Source organism: Saccopteryx bilineata, chromosome 2 (genome assembly GCF_036850765.1).
Source record: "Saccopteryx bilineata isolate mSacBil1 chromosome 2, mSacBil1_pri_phased_curated, whole genome shotgun sequence".
In the NCBI taxonomy this organism is placed as follows: domain Eukaryota; kingdom Metazoa; phylum Chordata; class Mammalia; order Chiroptera; family Emballonuridae; genus Saccopteryx; species Saccopteryx bilineata.
Genome location: NC_089491.1, coordinates 3,994,340 through 4,014,649, shown reverse-complemented (window position 1 = coordinate 4,014,649; position 20,310 = coordinate 3,994,340). Strand labels below are relative to the sequence as shown.

Genomic DNA, 20,310 nt, shown 5'->3' with positions numbered 1-20,310 from the left:
TGTACTCCTTTAATCTCCAACTCCTTTCAGTTAAAAAATAAAAGTGCTCTGGTCGGTTGGCTCAGTGGTAGAGTGTTGGCCCAGCATGTGGAAGTTCCGGGTTTGATTCCTAATCAGGGCACACAGGAGAAGCGCCCATATGCTTCTTCCCCCTTCCCCCTCTCCTTTCTTTCTGTCTCTCTCTTCTCCTCCTGTAGCCAAGGCTCCATCATTGGAGCAAAGTTGGCCCAGGAGCTGAGTATGGCTCCATGGCCTCTGCCTCAGGTGCTAGAATGGCTCCAGTTGCAATGGAGCAACACCCCAGATGGGCAGAGCATCGTTCCCTGGAGGGCATGCCAGGTGGATCCCGGTCAGGTGCATGCGGGAGTCTGTCTGACTGCCTCCCCTTTTCCAACTTCAGGAAAAAATAAATAAATAAATAAATAAATGCATGAAGATGTGCGTGTATGGGTGTGCATGCATGTGTGCCCCAGTGTGTATATGTGCATGCTTATTGATGCAATGTTTGTAATAGAAAACACAATGTATTGTGTTTCCAATACATTGTAATGGAAACAACTGTCTGCCAACAGAGGGCACTTAGATACATTACGCTACATCTGGACTGTGTCACTCTGTACAATGGTAACAGTTTTATTACCATGTAATAGTTTGCAGTATGATACTATGCAAACATTTAATAAGTTATAGCTCTATGTAATATATGTCCACAATATTTTTATTAAGTGAAAAATCAAGTCACATAAGGACCTACACTTAATTGTATTGTTTTTGTTTAAAAAAAAATCATGTTTTAAAATTCATTGGCAAGCAATCTGGATTTAGTCCCAGCCACAGCACTTTGATGGCTCCTTGGTTGGCTCAGTCGTCTATTTAGTAAACTGAGCCCAGGACAGTCTCTGCCCTCAGCGAGCAGAAACAGAGGAGGAGGAAGGCCAGGTGGCCAGCGCTGTGGGAGGAGAGGGGATGGACCAGGGAAACACGTGGAAGGGGCTTCCAGGCAAGTTTCCCCAGGAGGTTACATCTAAATACTCAGAATACAACACATGGGGCTGAGGAAGGTGCTGAAAAGGCAGGGCAGTTCTGTGTGCTAGGAGCGGGGGGGGGGGGGGGGGGAGGCGCAGGGCAGGGCCAGGACACCAGCCAGTTCTACGCACCCCTCCGAGGCCAGGTGGCCTTGACCTCCAGGCCGTCAGCCTCTCTCAGCTCCAATCTGGGGGTGGGGAGAGTAAAACAAGAGCCTTGAACTGAGGCTCTCTAAAGATTCTTCAAAGTCTGGATTCTCTGCTGACCTTCTCCTACTTCAAGGCTGAGTCTGAAAACTCTGGGAGGAGCGGGGTGGGAGGAGAGGGGCTGCATCTGAATGGAACCCACTCCCCAAATGCCCCTGTGGGCAGCATCCCGGACTGGCACGCTCAGGAAGTGTGGGTGGATGAACAGGCGAACCTGCGAACGGCTGACACTCGCCGGGCGAGCGGCGAGTGTGTGAGGAAGGGCATGACAGGAAGGCTCCAGAAGGATTTTAAAGACATTCTTCTAAAATGGCTCTTCAAGGTGATCCCACGCCTGCCTCTGACACGGCCAGGCTCGGCCGGGCGGGCGCCCGTCTCTCATCTCTTACGAGGCCTCTCTGCCCACCGCCACGTGCCAGTCCCGCCAGGTAACCAGATCGCCGCTAATGAATAAAGCTGTCAGGGGAACTGTCCTCTCCGGTCATTAGTATCCGTTCAGAAAGAGAACCCTGCCATCACCACCCCCTCGGCCCGGCTTGCGGCTCAATTAAGTTAATGCTATGCAAATGACAGGCTCTCCTCATCCTTAGCTTAGAGCCCACGAACAATAATCGTATAATTGGGTCTTCAACAGGGTAATTAGACACGATTTCGTCCATTAGTCTTACAAGGCTAATTACTGTTGAGAGGAGTGAGCGAAGGCTCCCGCGGCTCCGGGGAAGAGGGACAGCCAGTGAGTGCAAGCAGGGCAGAGGGTGGCCCAGGCAGAAGCTTGGCCCCGGCTCGCGCGGTCCCCTCCGTCCCAGGGGCAGACAGGGGGCGGAAAAGGGTCCCCAGGAAGGTATCAGGTGTAGGGCGTGACTGTGGCATGGGCAACCGCTCACCTGCCAGCGTGCTGGGTGCAGAAGAGCGGGACCAGCAGGACCATGCCAGCCTGCGGCCCGGAGGCCGGGTTCTGCCCTGTGCCAGCTGGGGACCGCCCTGCACAGCCTCCAGGGGTCTTCTGGGTTTGACCTTCCTGGATTTGAATCTCAGAATGAAAACAGAAAGGCCTGAATGGGGTGGGAGGGGCAATGGAAACCCCAGAAAGGGGTGGGGGGGGGCTGAAAGGGGCCTGGGCTCCTGGCACCTGCCCCAGCAGTCACGGGGGTCCGATGAGATGTCCGTTAGGACACCGCAATAGTGCACCTGCCCCAGCATTCACGGGGGTCCGATGAGACGCCCATTAGGACACCGCAATGGTGCACCTGCCCCAGCCGTCACGGGGGTCCGATGAGACGCCCGTTAGGATACTGCAATGGTGCACCTGCCCCAGCAGTCACAGGGGGCCGATGAGATGTCTGTTAGGACACCGCAATGGTGCACCTGCCCCAGCCGTCACGGGGGTCCGATGAGACGCCCGTTAGGACACCGCAATGGTGCACCTGCCCCAGCACTCACGGGGGTCCGATGAGACGTCCGTTAGGACACCGCAATGGTGCACCTGCCCCAGCACTCACGGAGGGCCGATGAGACGTCCGTTAGGATACCGCAATGGTGCACCTGCCCCAGCACTCACGGGGGTCTGATGAGACGTCCGTTAGGATACCGCAATGGTGCACCTGCCCCAGCACTCATGGGGGTTCGATGAGACGCCCGTTAGGATACCGCAATGGTGCACCTGCCCCAGCACTCATGGGGGTTCGATGAGACGCCCGTTAGGATACCGCAATGGTGCACCTGCCCCAGCAGTCACAGGGGGCCGATGAGATGTCTGGTAGGACACCGCAATGGTGCACCTGCCCCAGCCGTCACGGGGGTCCGATGAGACGCCCGTTAGGACACCGCAATGGTGCACCTGCCCCAGCACTCACGGGGGTCCGATGAGACGTCCGTTAGGACACCGCAATGGTGCACCTGCCCCAGCACTCACGGGGGTCTGATGAGACACCCGTTAGGATACCGCAATGGTGCACCTGCCCCAGCACTCACGGGGGTCTGATGAGACACCCGTTAGGATACCGCAATGGTGCACCTGCCCCAGCACTCACGGGGGTTCGATGAGACGCCCGTTAGGACACCGCAATGGTGCACCTGCCCCAGCACTCACGGGGGTCCGATGAGACGTCCGTTAGGACACCGCAATGGTGCACCTGCCCCAGCACTCACAGGGGTCCGATGAGACGCCCGTTAGGACACCGCAATGGTGCACCTGCCCCAGCCGTCACGGGGGTCTGATGAGACGCCCGTTAGGACACCGCAATGGTGCACCTGCCTCAGCCGTCACGGAGGTCCGATGAGACGCCCGTTAGGACACCGCAATGGTGCACCTGCCCCAGCACTCACGGGGGTCCGATGAGACATCCGTTAGGACACCGCAATGGTGCACCTGCCCCAGCACTCACGGGGGTCCGATGAGACGCCCGTTAGGACACCGCAATGGTGCACCTGCCCCAGCCGTCACGGGGGTCTGATGAGACGCCCGTTAGGACACCGCAATGGTGCACCTGCCTCAGCTGTCACGGAGGTCCGATGAGACGCCCGTTAGGACACCGCAATGGTGCACCTGCCCCAGCACTCACGGGGGTCCGATGAGACGTCCGTTAGGACACCGCAATGGTGCACCTGCCCCAGCACTCACGGGGGTCCGATGAGATGTCCGTTAGGACACCGCAATGGTGCACCCGCCCCAGCACTCACGGGAGTCCGATGAGATGTCCGTTAGGATACTGCAATGGTGCACCTGCCCCAGCACTCACGGGGGTCCGATGAGACGCCCGTTAGGATATCGCAATGGTACACCTGCCCCAGCACTCACGGGGTCCGATGAGACGTCCGTTAGGATACCGCAATGGTGCACCTGCCCCAGCCGTCACGGGGGTCCGATGAGACGTCCGTTAGGACACCGCAATGGTGCACCTGCCCCAGCACTCACGGGGGTCCGATGAGATGTCCGTTAGGATACCGCAATGGTGCACCTGCCCCAGCCGTCACGGGGGTCCGATGAGACGTCCGTTAGGACACCGCAATGGTGCACCTGCCCCAGCACTCACGAGGGGCCGATGAGATGTCCGTTAGGACACCGCAATGGTGCACCTGCCCCAGCACTCACGGGGGTCCGATGAGACACCCGTTAGGACACCGCAATGGTGCACCTGCCCCAGCACTCACGGGGGTCCGATGAGATGTCCGTTAGGACACCGCAATGGTGCACCCGCCCCAGCACTCATGGGGGTCCGATGAGACGCCCGTTAGGACACCGCAATGGTGCACCTGCCCCAGCCGTCACGGGGGTCCGATGAGATGTCCGTTAGGACACCGCAATGGTGCACCTGCCCCAGCCGTCACGGGGGTCCGATGAGATGTCCGTTAGGACACCGCAATGGTGCACCTGCCCCAGCACTCACGGGGGTCCGATGAGACGTCCGTTAGGACACCGCAATGGTGCACCTGCCCCAGCACTCACGGGGGTCCGATGAGACGCCCGTTAGGACACCGCAATGGTGCACCTGCCCCAGCACTCACGGGGGTCCGATGAGACGCCCGTTAGGACACCGCAATGGTGCACCTGCCCCAGCACTCACGGGGGTCCGATGAGATGCCCGTTAGGACACCGCAATGGTGCACCTGCCCCAGCCGTCACGGGGGTCCGATGAGACGCCCGTTAGGACACCGCAATGGTGCACCTGCCCCAGCACTCACGGGGGTCCGATGAGACGCCCGTTAGGACACCGCAATGGTGCACCTGCCCCAGCCGTCACGGGGGTCCGATGAGACGCCCGTTAGGACACCGCAATGGTGCACCTGCCCCAGCCGTCACGGGGGTCCGATGAGACGCCCGTTAGGACACTGCAATGGTGCACCTGCCCCAGCCGTCACGGGGGTCCGATGAGACGTCCGTTAGGATACCGCAATGGTGCACCTGCCCCAGCCGTCACGGGGGTCCGATGAGACGCCCGTTAGGACACCGCAATGGTGCACCTGCCCCAGCCGTCACGGGGGTCCGATGAGACGTCCGTTAGGACACCGCAATGGTGCACCTGCCCCAGCCGTCACGGGGGTCCGATGAGACGCCCGTTAGGACACCGCAATGTTGTACCTGCCCCAGCACTCACGGGGGTCCGATGAGACATCCGTTAGGATACCACAATGGTGCACCTGCCCCAGCACTCACGGGGGTCCGATGAGACGTCCGTTAGGACACCGCAATGGTGCACCTGCCCCAGCACTCACGGAGGGCCGATGAGATGTCCGTTAGGACACCGCAATGGTGCACCTGCCCCAGCACTCACGGGGGTACGATGTGATGTCCGTTAGGACACCGCAATGGTGCACCTGCCCCAGCACTCACGGGGGTCCGATGAGATGTCCGTTAGGATACCGCAATGGTGCACCTGCCCCAGCACTCACAGGGGTCAGATGAGACGTCCGTTAGGACACCGCAATGGTGCACCTGCCCCAGCCGTCACGGGGGTCCGATGAGACGCCCGTTAGGACACCGCAATGGTGCACCTGCCCCAGCAGTCACGGGGGTCCGATGAGACGTCCGTTAGGACACCGCAATGGTGCACCTGCCCCAGCCATCACAGGGGGCCGATGAGACGCCCATTAGGACACCGCAATGGTGCACCTGCCCCAGCCGTAACGGGGGTCCGATGAGACGCCCGTTAGGACACCGCAATGGTCTGCTCGAGCTGCCCCATAACAAGTTCCACACAGGCCACTGGGCGCTGAATATGCCCTCCAGCATTCACGGGCGGGAGCCTGACCCGGCCTCTCACAATACGACTGAGTGTTTTGAGGTCGGGTCCTCGAAGACTGTTTGGAGGTGTGAGTTAGAAGGAGGCCTTCAGGCGGGTCGGGCGGGCCCAACCCAATCTGACTGCTGTGTTATCAGAGGAGGAACTTGGGACGCACAGAGACACCAGGGTGCGTGTGCACAGAGACACCAGGGTGCGTGTGCACAGAGACACCAGGGGGCGTGTGCACAGAGGAGACCGCGTGAGTGCAGCTAGCGGGCAGTGGCCCCAGAGCCGCGCAGCGAGGGGGCCACAGACGGAACCAACCCCGCCGCCAACCTCCCCTTGACTTCTGGCCTCTGGAGCTATGAGAAAATAAATTTCGGTTTTCTAAGCCGCCCAGCCTACAGCACGTTGTCATGGCAGCGCAAGCAGCTGAGACAGATTGCGCACAAGCCTCCCCGTCTTCCATGAGACACGGAGCTGGTGGGTCCCCCAGACCTGCTGCTCCCACCGCCTCTCCGGTGGGGGGACGGGGGTGCGGTCCACTCTCCCCAGCCCAGCAAACACGGGGGTTCTCCTCCGTGCCTGCCTTTCTCAGACGCCCTGTCTGCTCCCCCTTCTCACCACCTCCATGGCTGTTACCCTGGGCCAGGGTCCCTCAGCTGGATTCCTGCCCACAGTCCCCTACTGGCCTCCCAGCATGGGCCCCTGTCCTTCTGTCTATTGTCCATTCTCCACCCAGTAGCCTGAGAAATCCGTCCAAATCGGGACATCCATCACTCAGCTGCTCAGACGCCCCCAGCGGCTCCCACCTGACTCAGAGGAAATGCTCCCGTCTTCCGGGCCCTGGGCCCCCCTGCCTCAGGCACCACCTCCCTGCCTCCCCCTGTTCCACTGGCAACAGCTGCCGTGCTGCCCCTCCGATTTTTCAAGCTTGTTCCTACCTCAGGACCTTTGCACCTGCTGCTCCCAGTCCAGGACTGCTCTTCCCCAGATTCTCCCATGCGTTCCCTTTGCACAAACGTCCTCTCCTCAGGGAGGCCTTCGCTGGCCACCCCGTGCCAGGTGCCACTGCAGCACTCCCTCCTCACTGCCACCTTTCCTGCCCCTTGCCCTGCTTTATGCCCTCGAGGGCACCACCCCAATGAGAATGGGAGCCATGCACAGCGAGTGTTTCAGCTTTTGTTTCCTTTTGTGTCCCCAGACCTCCAGCAGTACTTGCACAGGAAGACCCTGAGGCTTAGACTTGATAATACCTGCCCAGACTCACGCGGCCTGAATGGGCACAGCCAGGATCCCTTCCACAGGCCCTCTGCTTCACCGCTGTCCTGTTAAGCTGCCTGCTTCCTATCACAAGAACAATGTGTGAGGCCTCATGAAGGTGCAAAGCAAGGAGGAGCATCAGGGAAGGCTTCCTGGAGGAGGTGGTGCTCCCGGCCTGGCATGTCTTCTCTAGACACATGCAGTCTTTTCCTAGGATCCGGAACCCATGCTTATGAGACGCAGGCCCTGGAGATGAAGGAGGGGCAATGCTGGAGCCCCGGACAGGCTCTGACCAGTTGCTTGGGAGGGTGTGACCCATCTTGGGGACGGGGGTGTCTGGAACCTACAGAAATCTCAAAGCCAGCAAGGAGGCATGGCCCAGAGTTTGACAATCTCAGAAAAAGTAAAGCTGAACTTCTACTTGTGAAAGACTTCTTTTTTTTTTTTTATAAAAAAAGCTTTTTCTTATTAAAAAATGTCCGTGATATTTAGGAAGGAGAGCATTAAGCCTTAAACAGCTACGACCCAAATCTGGCTGAGGCCCAGGCGCTGAGAGGCAGCACCGGGGCCAGCAGGGTCGGCACTTGATTTACGCCTGTAAGGAAGACGGGAAATTGAAGGGCACGGTGATGTGTCCCAGAGTCCCCGGCGGGTGAAGGAAAACAAACAGGATTTCTACAAGTCATTTCATGAAGGGGCAGCCCCATCCTCCTGCCTTTCTCGGGGAATGAGTTTGGTTAACGGCCCAGCAGCCCACCTGCCAAAGATGGGGGTATCCCCATCAGAGCTGGACCCAAATGCCAACTGCCCTGGGCTCTGCTCTGCTAAAGGTCACCTGTCAGTCTCCAACCGAGGCAGGGAGATTGCTCGGGACGTCTGATCACCATGGCGGGAAGGTGTGTTGACCTCACCCGCCGTCTCACTCACCGCGCGCTTAAGCCCACCTGTTCCGGGCTGGGTAAGACCCACTGGACCTCTGAGAAGAGGTCCGTGTCCACGGAGGAGAAGGGGTTGAGGTGCCTCGCCAATGAACACGAGTAAATCTTGTGGGGACGGGGGTGTGTGGGGGGGTATGACCGAGGGGAATTTTCTGACTGTGCTGGTTATCAGCCGCTGAAGTAGGAATCTGAGAGGAGCTGTCGCTTTCTCCCCAAATGACACATTTACCCCAATAGTGTGCTAAGAGTGGGGGGGGGGTGAAGAGACCCAGGAACCTTTCCTAGACCTTCAGAGACGGCCGGAAAGCAGGGCCGACACTGACCGCAGGCAGGACTGGGCGCTCTCGGAAGATCCTTCGGGGGAAAAAAAAAACTTGTAAATGGTTAGTAAGTAAATGAGTTTCTATGTGCGGCCGAGGCTCGCAGAGTCAGTCCTCAACTAACAGAGCTGGTCTGCGAGGACGCCACAGCGGACAGGGGTCCTGTCTCCTCCTACAGGCTCGAGCCCAGACCCTCCAACACGGACCACCCCTTGGGGCCTGGAGGCCAACTGGGCCGGGTGCTAAGCCCGGGGTGGCCTGGGCTGGTGCTCTCCGGGAATTCACCCGCTTTTATACTCAAAAGCTCCCTGAGGCTGCGGGGGGGGGGGGGCACATTTTTGAAGCTGTGGCTTCGGGAGTAATCGCTCTGATACTCTCCGAGGCAGAAGGCAAGCCGAGTCACGGACTGTCAGTCACAACTAAGTTTGAACCCACCGAAAAGCAACGGCAGCCTCCCGCATCGGCTCAGAATGGGCCTTACGACCTCTCCTTACACAAACACTGGAATTGGGCCATAAAATGCCAACAGGCCCCCAGGGGAACACAGGCAGGGACGGTCCCTTTTCCACCTCGGCTCTTATTTAAACACCAGAGCTCCAGGGGCTGTGGGCTGATGGCCCATCACCGTCACCGTCACCGTCACCGCCATGACTGGCCACCGCCTCGGACTCGGGCACCGGGGTGCTCTTGCCATCCCCACTCCGGGCTGGGTCCCTGCTGCCGCCTCCAGGAACCACTGCCTCGCCTCCCTGCCCCTCTGGTTGCTGGGAGAGGGGGGAGGGGTGTGTGTGTGGGTGTCTGTCAAGCTCCCGTCACCAGCGAGTGTTTCTTTTTGCTACATCAGAGCCCAGCACTGCCTCCCAGCGCCGGGCCAGGCGGCCGGCTGCCACAGAGCAGGAATTCCTGGCTCGCAACTCCCAGCGCCCCGACTGCTTCTGCCGTGGGCTCCCACACTCTGTCCGGGGACAGCCCCAGGCCCTGGTGCCGCTGACATTATTTAAATTAGCTGATCCACACAGAGCCCACAAAGCCCAGCTAACCAGCCCATAAAGCCCTGCCCTCGCCTTCCTCAGCTCGGCTACAGCCCCGCCCCCAGGGTGCAACTCCCCACTGACCCCGCATGCCAGCCCCCTGCCTGGGGGACTCTTAAGTGACCATCCTGATCCTGCCTTCCACCTCTCCGAGCGCCGCTGTGTTCTGCCCCGCTATCACAGGCATCTTTAAATCTTATAAAACAACAGGGACGGGTGGTTAGAATTTCACGTCTTCTGGAGGCTGAGTTCACAGCTCCCATACGACCGACAAGCTTCCTCCACCAGGAGGGTGTTCCTGCCCGTCCGTCTCCGCGCCATCTCTGTGATTTGTCTCGGTCTCCTTGCGGAACCATTCTTCTGCCCGCCCCCGCCGCCCCCTGCGTCACCAGGTGAACAGGAACCACCTTCCTCCAACCAGAGGGAGGCAGTCTGCTGGGAGCAGCCGGGGGCTGCCTGGGCCACACAACCGTGCAGCTGGTGTTCCGGCACAGGACCCGGGACGCCCCACTGCTCAGAGCTCTGACCTCCCTGGGCAGGCACGGAGCCCTCCACCGTGAGAAATAAACGAGGCTCCCGCACACAGCGCCCTGGTGACACCAGGCTCTGTGCTGAGGGCCCCCATCCCGCACCGTCCCAGCCCTGGATGTGGCCGCCCCTGTGTTTCCGCGGAGGAACCCGAGGCACAGAGGCGCAGATAGGCAGATAACCCCGCAGTGGGAAACGTAGGCTCCGCCCTTTAAGCTGTTCGGCTACGCGGAGCGTTTCCGGCTCATCGATCCTGCCCACGCACGTGAACCCAGCGAAGGGTGTGGGGGAGGGTGGGGTTTTGACCCCATGTGACAACTAAGGAGACAGTGGCTCGGGAAGGGTGAGTGGCACCCCCAGACCGCTTTACCCAGTGAGCCGCAAAGCAAAACTGTCACGAACAGGTGTCGAACTTTCGGGGACCTTTGGGGGCAGGGAGGACGGTACAAGACAGGGAGCAGTCAAGTGCTGCAGGAAGAGAGGACGCAGGAGAACAGGCTCCGTCCGCCCAGCCCCACCCCCACCCCCACGCAGGCCGCGCCTTCATTTCCACCCTGGACCCTAGGCACTTGGCTGAGCAACCGTGATGTCCCCCAAAGCAGTGCAATGCGGAGCTGAAGCCTGCACCCGGTGGACTTCTGCCCGGAGGCGCTGATGGCCGATGGACACGGCAGGCCCCTGCCGCATTGTCCTCGTGCCCCCGACAGGAGAGAGGGATCCCCCCACGCAGGCAGCCGCACAGCACAGCGCCTCTACCATCAGGAAGGGGCTCGCGGCTAGCCCACCTGCAAGGGGGGGCTCTCCTCCTAAGACAAAAGGCACCGTGGAACTCGCAGGCGGTGATATGTATTCCAGCCCATGTCTGGTAAACGCATGGCGCAGCGGCGAGGCGGGGTCACCCGGGTTCTATTAGCTCAATTAATGAGGAGCAGACAAGGCTAACACCCCGCTCGTCCGGCGGCTCGGCCCGGAGCTGGAGTAATGGAGTTATTAACCTCAGTCAGCCACTGAATTTTGCTGCTGATTCCAACTCCATTTCCGAGTCCAGGCCTCCATTAATGGGCTGTTTATTATCCCTAATCCGCACAGAAGGATGGGCGGCCGGCACGGAGCGCTTCCTGGGACGGCCACGTGATGAGAAAGAGAGAGAGAGAGAGAGGAGGGAGGGAGGGAGGGAGAGGCAAGAAACCTTCCCTCGTTTGCATTTTAATTTCTCTTCGGCCCTTCCCGTCCCCTTGAGACTAGGTCGAGTCCCACTGACTCTGGGACATGCTGGAGATGGCAGAGCCGTTATCCAAGGTCTCCTCGTGTTGTCCCTGAAAACACAGTGTCCTATGGAACCAAAGAGTCACAGGCATGCGAGTCAAGTTAGGGAGCTCCGGCGTGTAAACCCACGTTGTCAGCACCCCGTTGTTTCAATGCGGCAACCAAGAAATCACACCGTAGTTCGGCGGAATAACCAACCCGCCTCGTGAAAAGCCCCGATGCCTGTTTTCCAGGTGGCCTGACTCCGCCGGGTCCTTCCAGACAAACGGGCGACTTCGGGGCTGCGCTCCTGGGCCACGCGAACGCGCGGGGGGGGGGGGGGGGTAAGGAACAACCCTCCTCCATTCCAATCCCTGGGGGAGCCTAGGTGTCTTCCGAAGGCAAGAAACGCAAACAGGTTGCCATTAGAGGAAAACATTTGTAATCAGCAGCACGTTGTCTGAACCAACCCACCATGAGTACACGTGGCAAACACCAACAGTCCTCCCTTCAGGGTACGACCATCTCTGCCATTCTAGCCTCTTTTTTTATGTAACAGGAATTCACAATCACGTGGGTGGCTGCCACAACAACAGGCGAACCAGCGGCCTTGGTGCTTGGGTGTCCAACCCTGTGATTTACTGTGAGGGGCGGGAGAAGAGAGGAACCACGCCCAACAGGTGACCGTGAGGGGCCGGCCAGGCGGGGCCAGAGCGCAGCCCCTGCCCGCAGGGCGCGGTCCAGTTAGGAATCGCACAGACTCCGTTTACCCCGTAGAGCAGGGGGGCTGTCCCACTGAAGAGCAGAGAGGTCCCTGCTCCGTGTGACAGATAGGAAAACTGAGAGAAAATGTTGCTTTGCGAGCCCCCTGGCCAGCGGACAGGATGGGTGCTCATTGCTGGCCCTGAGGAAAGGAAACCCAGTATCAAAGAGCTGGCTCAGGACTAGGCTGGGCCATGCGCCCGGGCAAGCTTCTCGGAGCCCAGGTGACGTGCACTGCGCAAACCTACTTCGTGGGCTATGGAAAGGACTGAGTGAGACACCGGGCAGGCACGTAATGGGGACGCAGCAGACATCAGGTGTGGGCACCACAACCCTTGCTGTGAGGATGACGGTGATGATTCGAGTTGAGGGTCGGCCGGGCGGACGGGAAGGGAAGAAGGGCGTCAGAGACACATCTCGGGAGCCCGCAGGACAGGGGCAGAGCGCAGTCGGTGAGGAGACGAGGGAGGTGTTCTTGTCAGCACCAGGAGCAGCCTGGACAGACCTGGGCCGTCTGGAAGGGCCTGACCCTGGAGGTCTGACCGGCCCCCAGGACCCTGAGTGGCGGGCCTCCTGGCAAGAACCTGGAGTCCCTCTGCAGACCTGCTCCCGGCTCCCGGCTCCCGGAGGAACGTCTGTGTGTTAGCAAAACCCAGCAATACACCCCGCGCCACCCGGGAGTCTGACGCAGGCGGGGACACCTGTCCCGGTTGTCCCAGGGGCCGCCAACCCCCTCGGGGCTGTCCTAGAGGTGGGACACACACCATCTAGTGTCACAGGCAATAATAAATATTCAAAACAGCCCTGGCCGGTTGGCTCAGTGGTAGAGCGTCGGCCTGGCGTGCAGGAGTCCCGGGTTCGATTCCCGGCCAGGGCACACAGAAGGGCCCATTTGCTTCTCCACCCCTCCCCCTCTCCTTCCTCTCTGTCTCTTTCTTCCCCTCCCGCAGCCAAGGCTCCATTGGAGCAAGGTTTGCCCGGGCGCTGGGGATGGCTCCTTGGCCTCTGCCTCAGGCGCTAGAGTGACTCTGGTCACAACAGAGCGACGCCCCAGATGGGCAGAGCATCGCCCCCTGGTGGGCGTGCCGGGTGGATCCCGGTCGGGCGCATGCGGGAGTCTGACTGCCTCCCCGTTTCCAGCTTCAGAAAAATACAAATAAATAAATAAATATTCAAAACGGCTGCCACGAGCAGCTTCCAACGTGCACAGGCGACCTGGGATCGGAACGTGCTCACGGGTGGCTTCACGGTCCCCACAGTCAGTCCGACGGGACAGAGAGACGCAGCACGGGAAGCCACCCTGCTGCCATTCTGCTCAAGTCCATGGCCACTGGCTCAGCCAGGGTCCCCCGGCACCCCCTTTCTCAGGGACTTCTGAGAGACGTAGCTGCTGCCCAGGGGCCTGTGCGGGCAGCACGCGGCCCAGACCTTGCCCAGCCAGCCCTACGCAGCCAGCGAGCAGCCGCCGGACAGGAGGTCCAAAGCCACGGCTGGGCCCCGCCTCCCCGCAGCACTGGGGGGGCAGCCGGCGCAGAGAGCCCCGTCCGTCTGTCCCTCTGATGCCCTGCCCTGTGCACTTCCCAGCACCAGTCAGAACCCGACATGCCCTCGCTGTGGTCAGCAGGAATCTGAAAAGGATAGTCCGTGCCACACACTGGCAGAAGGAAGTGAATGATTTCACAGTCGGGCACAGGACAGGCTTCTGGGGGTAGCCCTGGCATTATAGCTCTTTGTTTCTTTCCTCTTCTTCCCTTTTTTTTTTTTTTTTACTATTATTATTATGTTTTAACAAACTTTATAGCCCATTTTATTTGTTCTCAAATAACTTTCTCTCCTTTTTTCCGACACATCAATTACTCGGTCTGTTTCCCTCGCCAGTGCGATGTTGCAATCAGAGATGGATACTGCTCAGCGGGATATAATTTAGTATTATGTGCCATGGGTTGATGAGGTAGGAGTCAAGCAAAACATTGCATTTGAACACTATCCATTTATTAGCTCTAAGGAGAGATTTATAGTTGACAAGGAGACTATAACTTTGTTTCCTGAGAAGCCAAAGAGGTCTATTTCTGTGTCCAATACACAGAGTAGCTTACCTTTCCCAATAATTCTATTTACTAGTGTGAATTATTTTAACAATAAAATTGATATATATGTAAATTTATTTTAATCTCATTTCATCGAACCCTCCTAAAAAAAAAAATAGAGCCTGTGTAGGATTGCTTTCCTATCTGAATTACAGATTCCTGTGTCCTAGCCCCAGATTGATTTCTGGGCTATAACTCTGCCGAGATTTCCTCCTGGTGTCGAACCAGCACTGTCACAGCTCGAGGGTTTTATAATGGGCACCGCGACCGAACTGGATGACAGCCCTGTGTTCAGCCCACGGCTAGGTGGCTCCTTTTTTGAATGGAGTCTCTCTTCCTTCACCTATATTTGGACTTGAAGGTCCAAGTCTAAAATTCCTTGATGAATTCATCAGACAGATGTTTACTCGGAGGCAAAGCTGGGGGACACGGAATCGGCAGAGCAGAGGACGGAGAAGGGAGGGTACACCCCTCAGTGACCAGGCCAGGGCGTGATTAGACCAGCCGGCCACGGTCAGATCTACCGTGTAAACAAACACCTCTTTCCCGCCATCTTGTCCTCTGCCCTAGGGCCAAATTAAACCGGCATTATTGACTGAGTCTCTAGACACTGATTCCTACCCCGCGGTGGACAGGAGAGGCGTCTGCTTGCAAGCCTGCTCTCACTCTGAGTTCCCGCCTCTCCCCCGTGTGCTTCGCGGTGGACACCGTGGTCTGGCAGACCGGGCAGCGTGCAGGGGCGATGAATAAAACAGGCGGTGTCCCCCGGCTCTGTCCCCCACCATGTCAGCGACCCTCCCCAGCCTTTTTTTAAGTGACTGCTTCGCATTTTCCTTATATCTTTCATCGTCAGGAAGATGAGGAATTCACAAAGAGGCCAACTTCGGACACGGGGGCCATTACGTTACCAGGAAACGGAGGCTGGCCACAGCCTCCTGGCGCCCCGGTCCCTGGAAACTCCTGGGCAGCTGGGTGACAAGACAGGCTGCTCAGGCTGGTGCTGGGCCCACTGCCCGAGAACCGACAGACCTTCCGTCGCCTGGCAGGGCGCCCCCCAGCCCCCACTCTAGGGATGTAGGAAAGAGGTGTGGGGGATCCAGCCAGGCAGAACCGTGTCCCCTCCAGCCGGCCCGCCTCCTGAGCCGCGGTCTGTGAACTCGTCCCCTACATGGCAGAGGCGCTCTGCAGATGAGACGACACGGAGGAGGCTGGCATGGCCAGAGTACCTGGGTGGGTCCTGTCTCACATCCTGGGCCCCAGCTGGGGTCCACGGAGAGGTGAGTGCAGGGAAGGCCCAGCGTGCTGCAGGGTTGTGGCTTTGAAGACGGAGGAGAGGCCCTGATCCAGAGGCGGTGGGGGCCCTGGGAGCCGGAAGAGGCAGGAAACCGCTCTCCCCAGAGCCTCCAGAAAGTACGCGCCCCGCCGACAGACTGACGTCAGCCTCCCAGAACGGTGAGCGACAAACTGTGTTGTGTAAGCCACGAGACGTGCAGTTAGCACAGCAGCACAGGCTACTAAGACACCAGCTTGCCTATGCAAAGACACACAATTTGCAAAATATCAATAGATCCATCTTGGGACTCAGATATAGATGTTACAAAAAAAAAGGGTCCTAAAAGTAAAACAGCAAAATAAAAACACAAACAGAACAAAAGGGGGGAAGAGAGATAATGAACACCCTTTGGAAGAAGAATTACTCCAGAAAACTAAAGAATGTTTCAGATAAAACCTTATTGATATGCTCAAAATAACTGAGAGAACAGACACCATGATGTAAGAAATGAAAAAAGAGGTGATGAGGTAAAGTAAAAAAGTAGATGAAAGAAAGCTGACAACGTTAAGGGGGAAAAAACTGAGGGAAACACAAACGCAGGATAATGAAAAAGAAATTGGACAACAAGAAATAAATATGACAGGGAGCGGAGTTATCGTGAACAACAGAGTTGAGGAAAGAATGCAGGAAAGAAAAGGAAAGGATAAAAGCGAGCAGAAACAACTTGTGAGCACGGGAGACAGGATAGAAAGCCAGCATGCACGGAATCTGTCTTGCGAGTAAGAACACCCGGCAAACGAACCAGAAAAACACTGCAAGCTAGGGAAAGGTCTCCTGAAGTAATAGACGCAGGGGGTTCATCAAGTTCCAGGGAAAGGTCATTGAGAGAACCAACACTGGCCTGCTGGGTGTAAATAAACAAGAAAGAGGGAGAGGGAGAGGGAGAGGGGGAGGGAGAGAGGAGGAGGGGGAGGGAGAGGGAGAGAAGGAGAGGGAGAGGGAGAGGGGGAGAAGGAGAGGGAGAAGGAGAGGGAGAGGGAGAGGGAGAGGGAGAGGGAGAGGGAGAGGGAGAGGGAGAGGGAGAGGGAGAGGGAGAGGGAGAGGGAGAGGGAGAGAGGAAGGGAGAAAGAGAGAGGGAGAGGGAGAGGGAGAGAGGGAGAGGGAGAGAAGGAGAGGGAGAGGGAGAGGGAGAGAGGGAGAGGGAGAGAGAGAGGGAGGGGGAGAGAGGGAGGGGGAGGGGAGGGAGGGAGGGGGAGGGGAGGGAGGAAGAGAGGGGGAAGGAGAGAAAGAGAGGGAAGGAGAGGGAGGGAGAGAGAGGAAGGAAGGGAGGGAAAAAGAGAAGGAGAGAGGGAGAGAGAAGGAGAGAGGGAGAGAGAGACAATAAGAGAGAAGAAAAGAGAGAGAGAGGGAAAGGGAGGGAGACAGAGGGAGAGAGAGAGGGAGGGAAAGAGAAGGAGGGAGAGAGAAGGAGGGAGAGAGGGAGGGAGAGAGGGAGGGAGAGAAAGAGGGAGGAGAGAGGGCACCTGTGAGCATGCAGACAGGGAGCACAGCACCCATGCTGGGGAATCCCCAACATTACTGCCACCCAGGGGCATCAGAGGACAGCACAGAAATGACAGAAGACACGGGGGGGGGGGGAGGAATGTGCCCCCCAATTCTTTACTTTGCTAGATGTTCACAACTAAAGGTAACAGAAAGGCACTCTGAAACAGGCAAGAATTTACCCTTTGCTAAAAATGATTCCCAAATCCATTCCCCTAAGCAGACATGCCTGACGCCCGCTCCTGGGAGGCCGGGGAAGATGCGGCCTCATGAGGACGCCCCCGAGCCTCCCCTTTCCCCCTGGAAGCCCCCCCGCTCCTCGGCCTGCCTCTGAGTCTCTGCCAAACTAGGTGACGGTGGCCGCCTCCTCCGCCAGCGCCAGCCCTGACCAGGCAGCCTCTGTTTTTTTCACGGGCGTGGCCTTCGTTTATTTACACACATAATATCTACAACTGTGCTATGCCCTCAAGTTCAAGCCAGTGGGTGAAGAACAGTCTACTCCACAATATAAGACAATGTTTTGAAACCACTGGCTAACCATTTGGGGGGAAAGAGTTAGGCTCGTGGGGCGCACCCATGTCAAAACAAATACTGGAGGCACCAGAGATTTCAGCGTGAACGCAGAACTGTGAACGCAGCAGGAGACGACCCGGTTGGCAGCCCTCCGCGGAAGGGACGGCTGTGCCTGTGTGTTAGCAGGAAGCTCAGGTCCGGCAAGAGGACAAAGCCAGGACTTAGACCTGCACATAACTCCAGTTCGCAGGGCAGGCAAATGGGGCGGCGGGTGGAACCAGGGTAAGAGAACCCCCGCTTCAGACACACGCGAAGGCAGGCGTGTGAACCGGAAGCCGACAGGCGGCTCTGGGCAGCTGAGTCCCCCACGGGGCGGGGTGGGGCGGGGCAGGCTGGGCTGCGGCCCTGCGTACGGACGGACGGACGGACGGACGGACTGGCCAGCTCACCTGTTGGGGCTGTGGTCCAGGCCGTCCAGCAGGCGGGCCTGGTCCAGGTCTCGCGGGAAGCCGTGCAGCACCCAGCCCCTCTGGACGCAGTCATGCTGGTCGAGGCGATGGCCCAGCACCTTCACGATGATCCTGTCAGGGACTGCAGAGAAAGCAGGACAGGTCACTCTGCCGTCCTGGGCCCCTCTCCTGCCCAACCAGAACGCAGGGAGTGTCCGTGGCCCGTGGGCGTCCTGACTACTGGACCACGGATTGGACTGGCACAGTCGGGTGCAGGTGGGCAAGGCTGGGGTGCCCTTTGCCGAGGCCTCCACAGTCCCAGGCACGGGCCGAGGGTGGGGTGCCCTTTGCCGAGGCCTCCACAGTCCCAGGCACGGGACGAGGCTGGGGTGCCCTTTGCCGAGGCCTCCACAGTCCCAGGCACGGGACGAGGCTGGGGTGCCTTTGCCGAGGCCTCCACAGTCCCAGGCACGGGACGAGGGTGGGGTGCCCTTTGCCGAGGCCTCCACAGTCCCAGGCACGGGACGAGGCTGGGGTGCCCTTTGCCGAGGCCTCCACAGTCCCAGGCACGGGACGAGGGTGGGGTGCCCTTTGCCGAGGCCTCCACAGTCCCAGGCAAGGGACGAGGCTGGGGTGCCCTTTGCCGAGGCCTCCACAGTCCCAGGCACGGGCCGAGGGTGGGGTGCCCTTTGCCGAGGCCTCCACAGTCCCAGGCACGGGACGAGGGTGGGGTGCCCTTTGCCGAGGCCTCCACAGTCCCAGGCAAGGGACGAGGCTGGGGTGCCCTTTGCCGAGGCCTCCACAGTCCCAGGCACGGGCCGAGGGTGGGGTGCCCTTTGCCGAGGCCTCCACAGTCCCAGGCACGGGACGAGGGTGGGGTGCCCTTTGCCGAGGCCTCCACAGTCCCAGGCACGGGACGAGGGTGGGGTGCCCTTTGCCGAGGCCTCCACAGTCCCAGGCAAGGGACGAGGCTGGGGTGCCCTTTGCCGAGGCCTCCACAGTCCCAGGCACGGGACAAGGGTGGCCGAGTGAGACGGGTCGAGTGTCAGCTTGACCTCGAGCTCCCCCTGACCCAGACAAGACGGCCATGCCTACCAGCAGCCAGGCTAGTTCACAGCGGTCCAGTAACAGGTGGGCTGTTTCCCCACCCCCCAGGAATCCAGGTATGTATGCAGCAAGGGCGTCCTCACAGGCGCCCACCACGCGCTGAGGGCTCAGTGCTCCTCACCCGGTCACCTGGGGCCCCGCTGTCCCCGACTCTGCAATCCGCAGCTGCCCCGCCCCCGCCCCCTGCCCCACGTAAGGACCGAATCTCTGGAGGATCTCTGCGCGAGTCATAACCGGAGACTGAAACCACATCTCGGGGCGGCAGACGGGGGGACGGGGAGATGGGGAGAAGTCTCTTGTTTCCACAGCCGACATGTCCCTGAAATCTTTCTCCCTCCTCAGATCCGCTAAATGTCCCGTGTTGCTAAAAGACCGTATTCCAGCAATTTGCTCGGCATGTCTGGCACGGCATGCTACGCTCACCGCCCTGGAAATGCTTGGTGAATATTGCCGTGTGGCTGCAAACACGGGCGTGGGCCCCGAGAGCAGGCGGCTGCAGCTGCAGCTGCAGGGGTGGAGGTGTGGCGGCTTCGGTGGGCACACGTGGTCTCCTGCCCGCATCCTTGGGTCAGGCCGGTGGCCCCAGGGCACACAGCTGAACCCTCCCTGAGGGTGCCCAGGCTGACAGCCGGGTGAACATGGGAGTGAGAGGGGCAGAAACACCACTAACATCGGCTTTCCTCCATGGCCAAGACATGCCAGTTCCTCCCCTGTGGCCAAGGAACCCTGACCTTACTCCAAGTCATATGCAAGTCCCCGAATTTGCTTTTCCTGCCATCTTTCAGCCTTTCTTCCCCGGCCCCCAGAGAACAGCAGAAAAGGGATTTCACCCGACTGAGGACATTTGGTGACGTCACATGAACGAGAAATTGTACAGCTAATCCCTCTCTCTCCCTGCTTGATCCTGCTGTGGCTCCCCAGTACTCTGAGGATAAGAGCAGTCCCCTCGTCCATGGCCACAGGGCTCACAATGCCGATTCCTGCCTCCCTCCCGCCCAGGTGGCTCTCCCCGCCGACCTCCACCTCGCCTGAAACGTGCAGTCCCTCCACCCAGAACATCTTCCATCCTTCTCTCACGCCTTGCCCGGGGAGAGCGTTTGTGCCTGGCCCTCCCCGCCAGGATGTGCGCAGCTCCCCGCCCCGGGGCAGCCCAGGGCTGCCCCTCACTGGCACCAGCACCGGCACCGTTGTTACGATGGCACCCTGGCAATGAACTCTGGCTAATTTCCTGTGCGAGGTCCACCTGCAAACAAAGCATCGTGCCCACCTCAGCTGCCCAGGATGAACACAGTGCCAGCA

The 20,310-nt window shown here is 59.2% G+C and overlaps 1 protein-coding gene across 5 annotated transcripts in view; it reads right to left on the bottom strand.

Moving 5' to 3' along the window:
• The window catches only part of AK8 (adenylate kinase 8), a 121,777-nt gene that overhangs the window by 30,288 nt on the left and 71,179 nt on the right, over positions 1-20,310 (bottom strand). For all 5 annotated transcript variants that reach the window (XM_066254615.1, XM_066254617.1, XM_066254616.1 and 2 more), the window contains one exon: positions 17,905-18,046. In XM_066254615.1, coding sequence (XP_066110712.1) covers positions 17,905-18,046 — 142 coding nt within the window. The remainder of the gene's footprint in view (positions 1-17,904; positions 18,047-20,310) is intronic.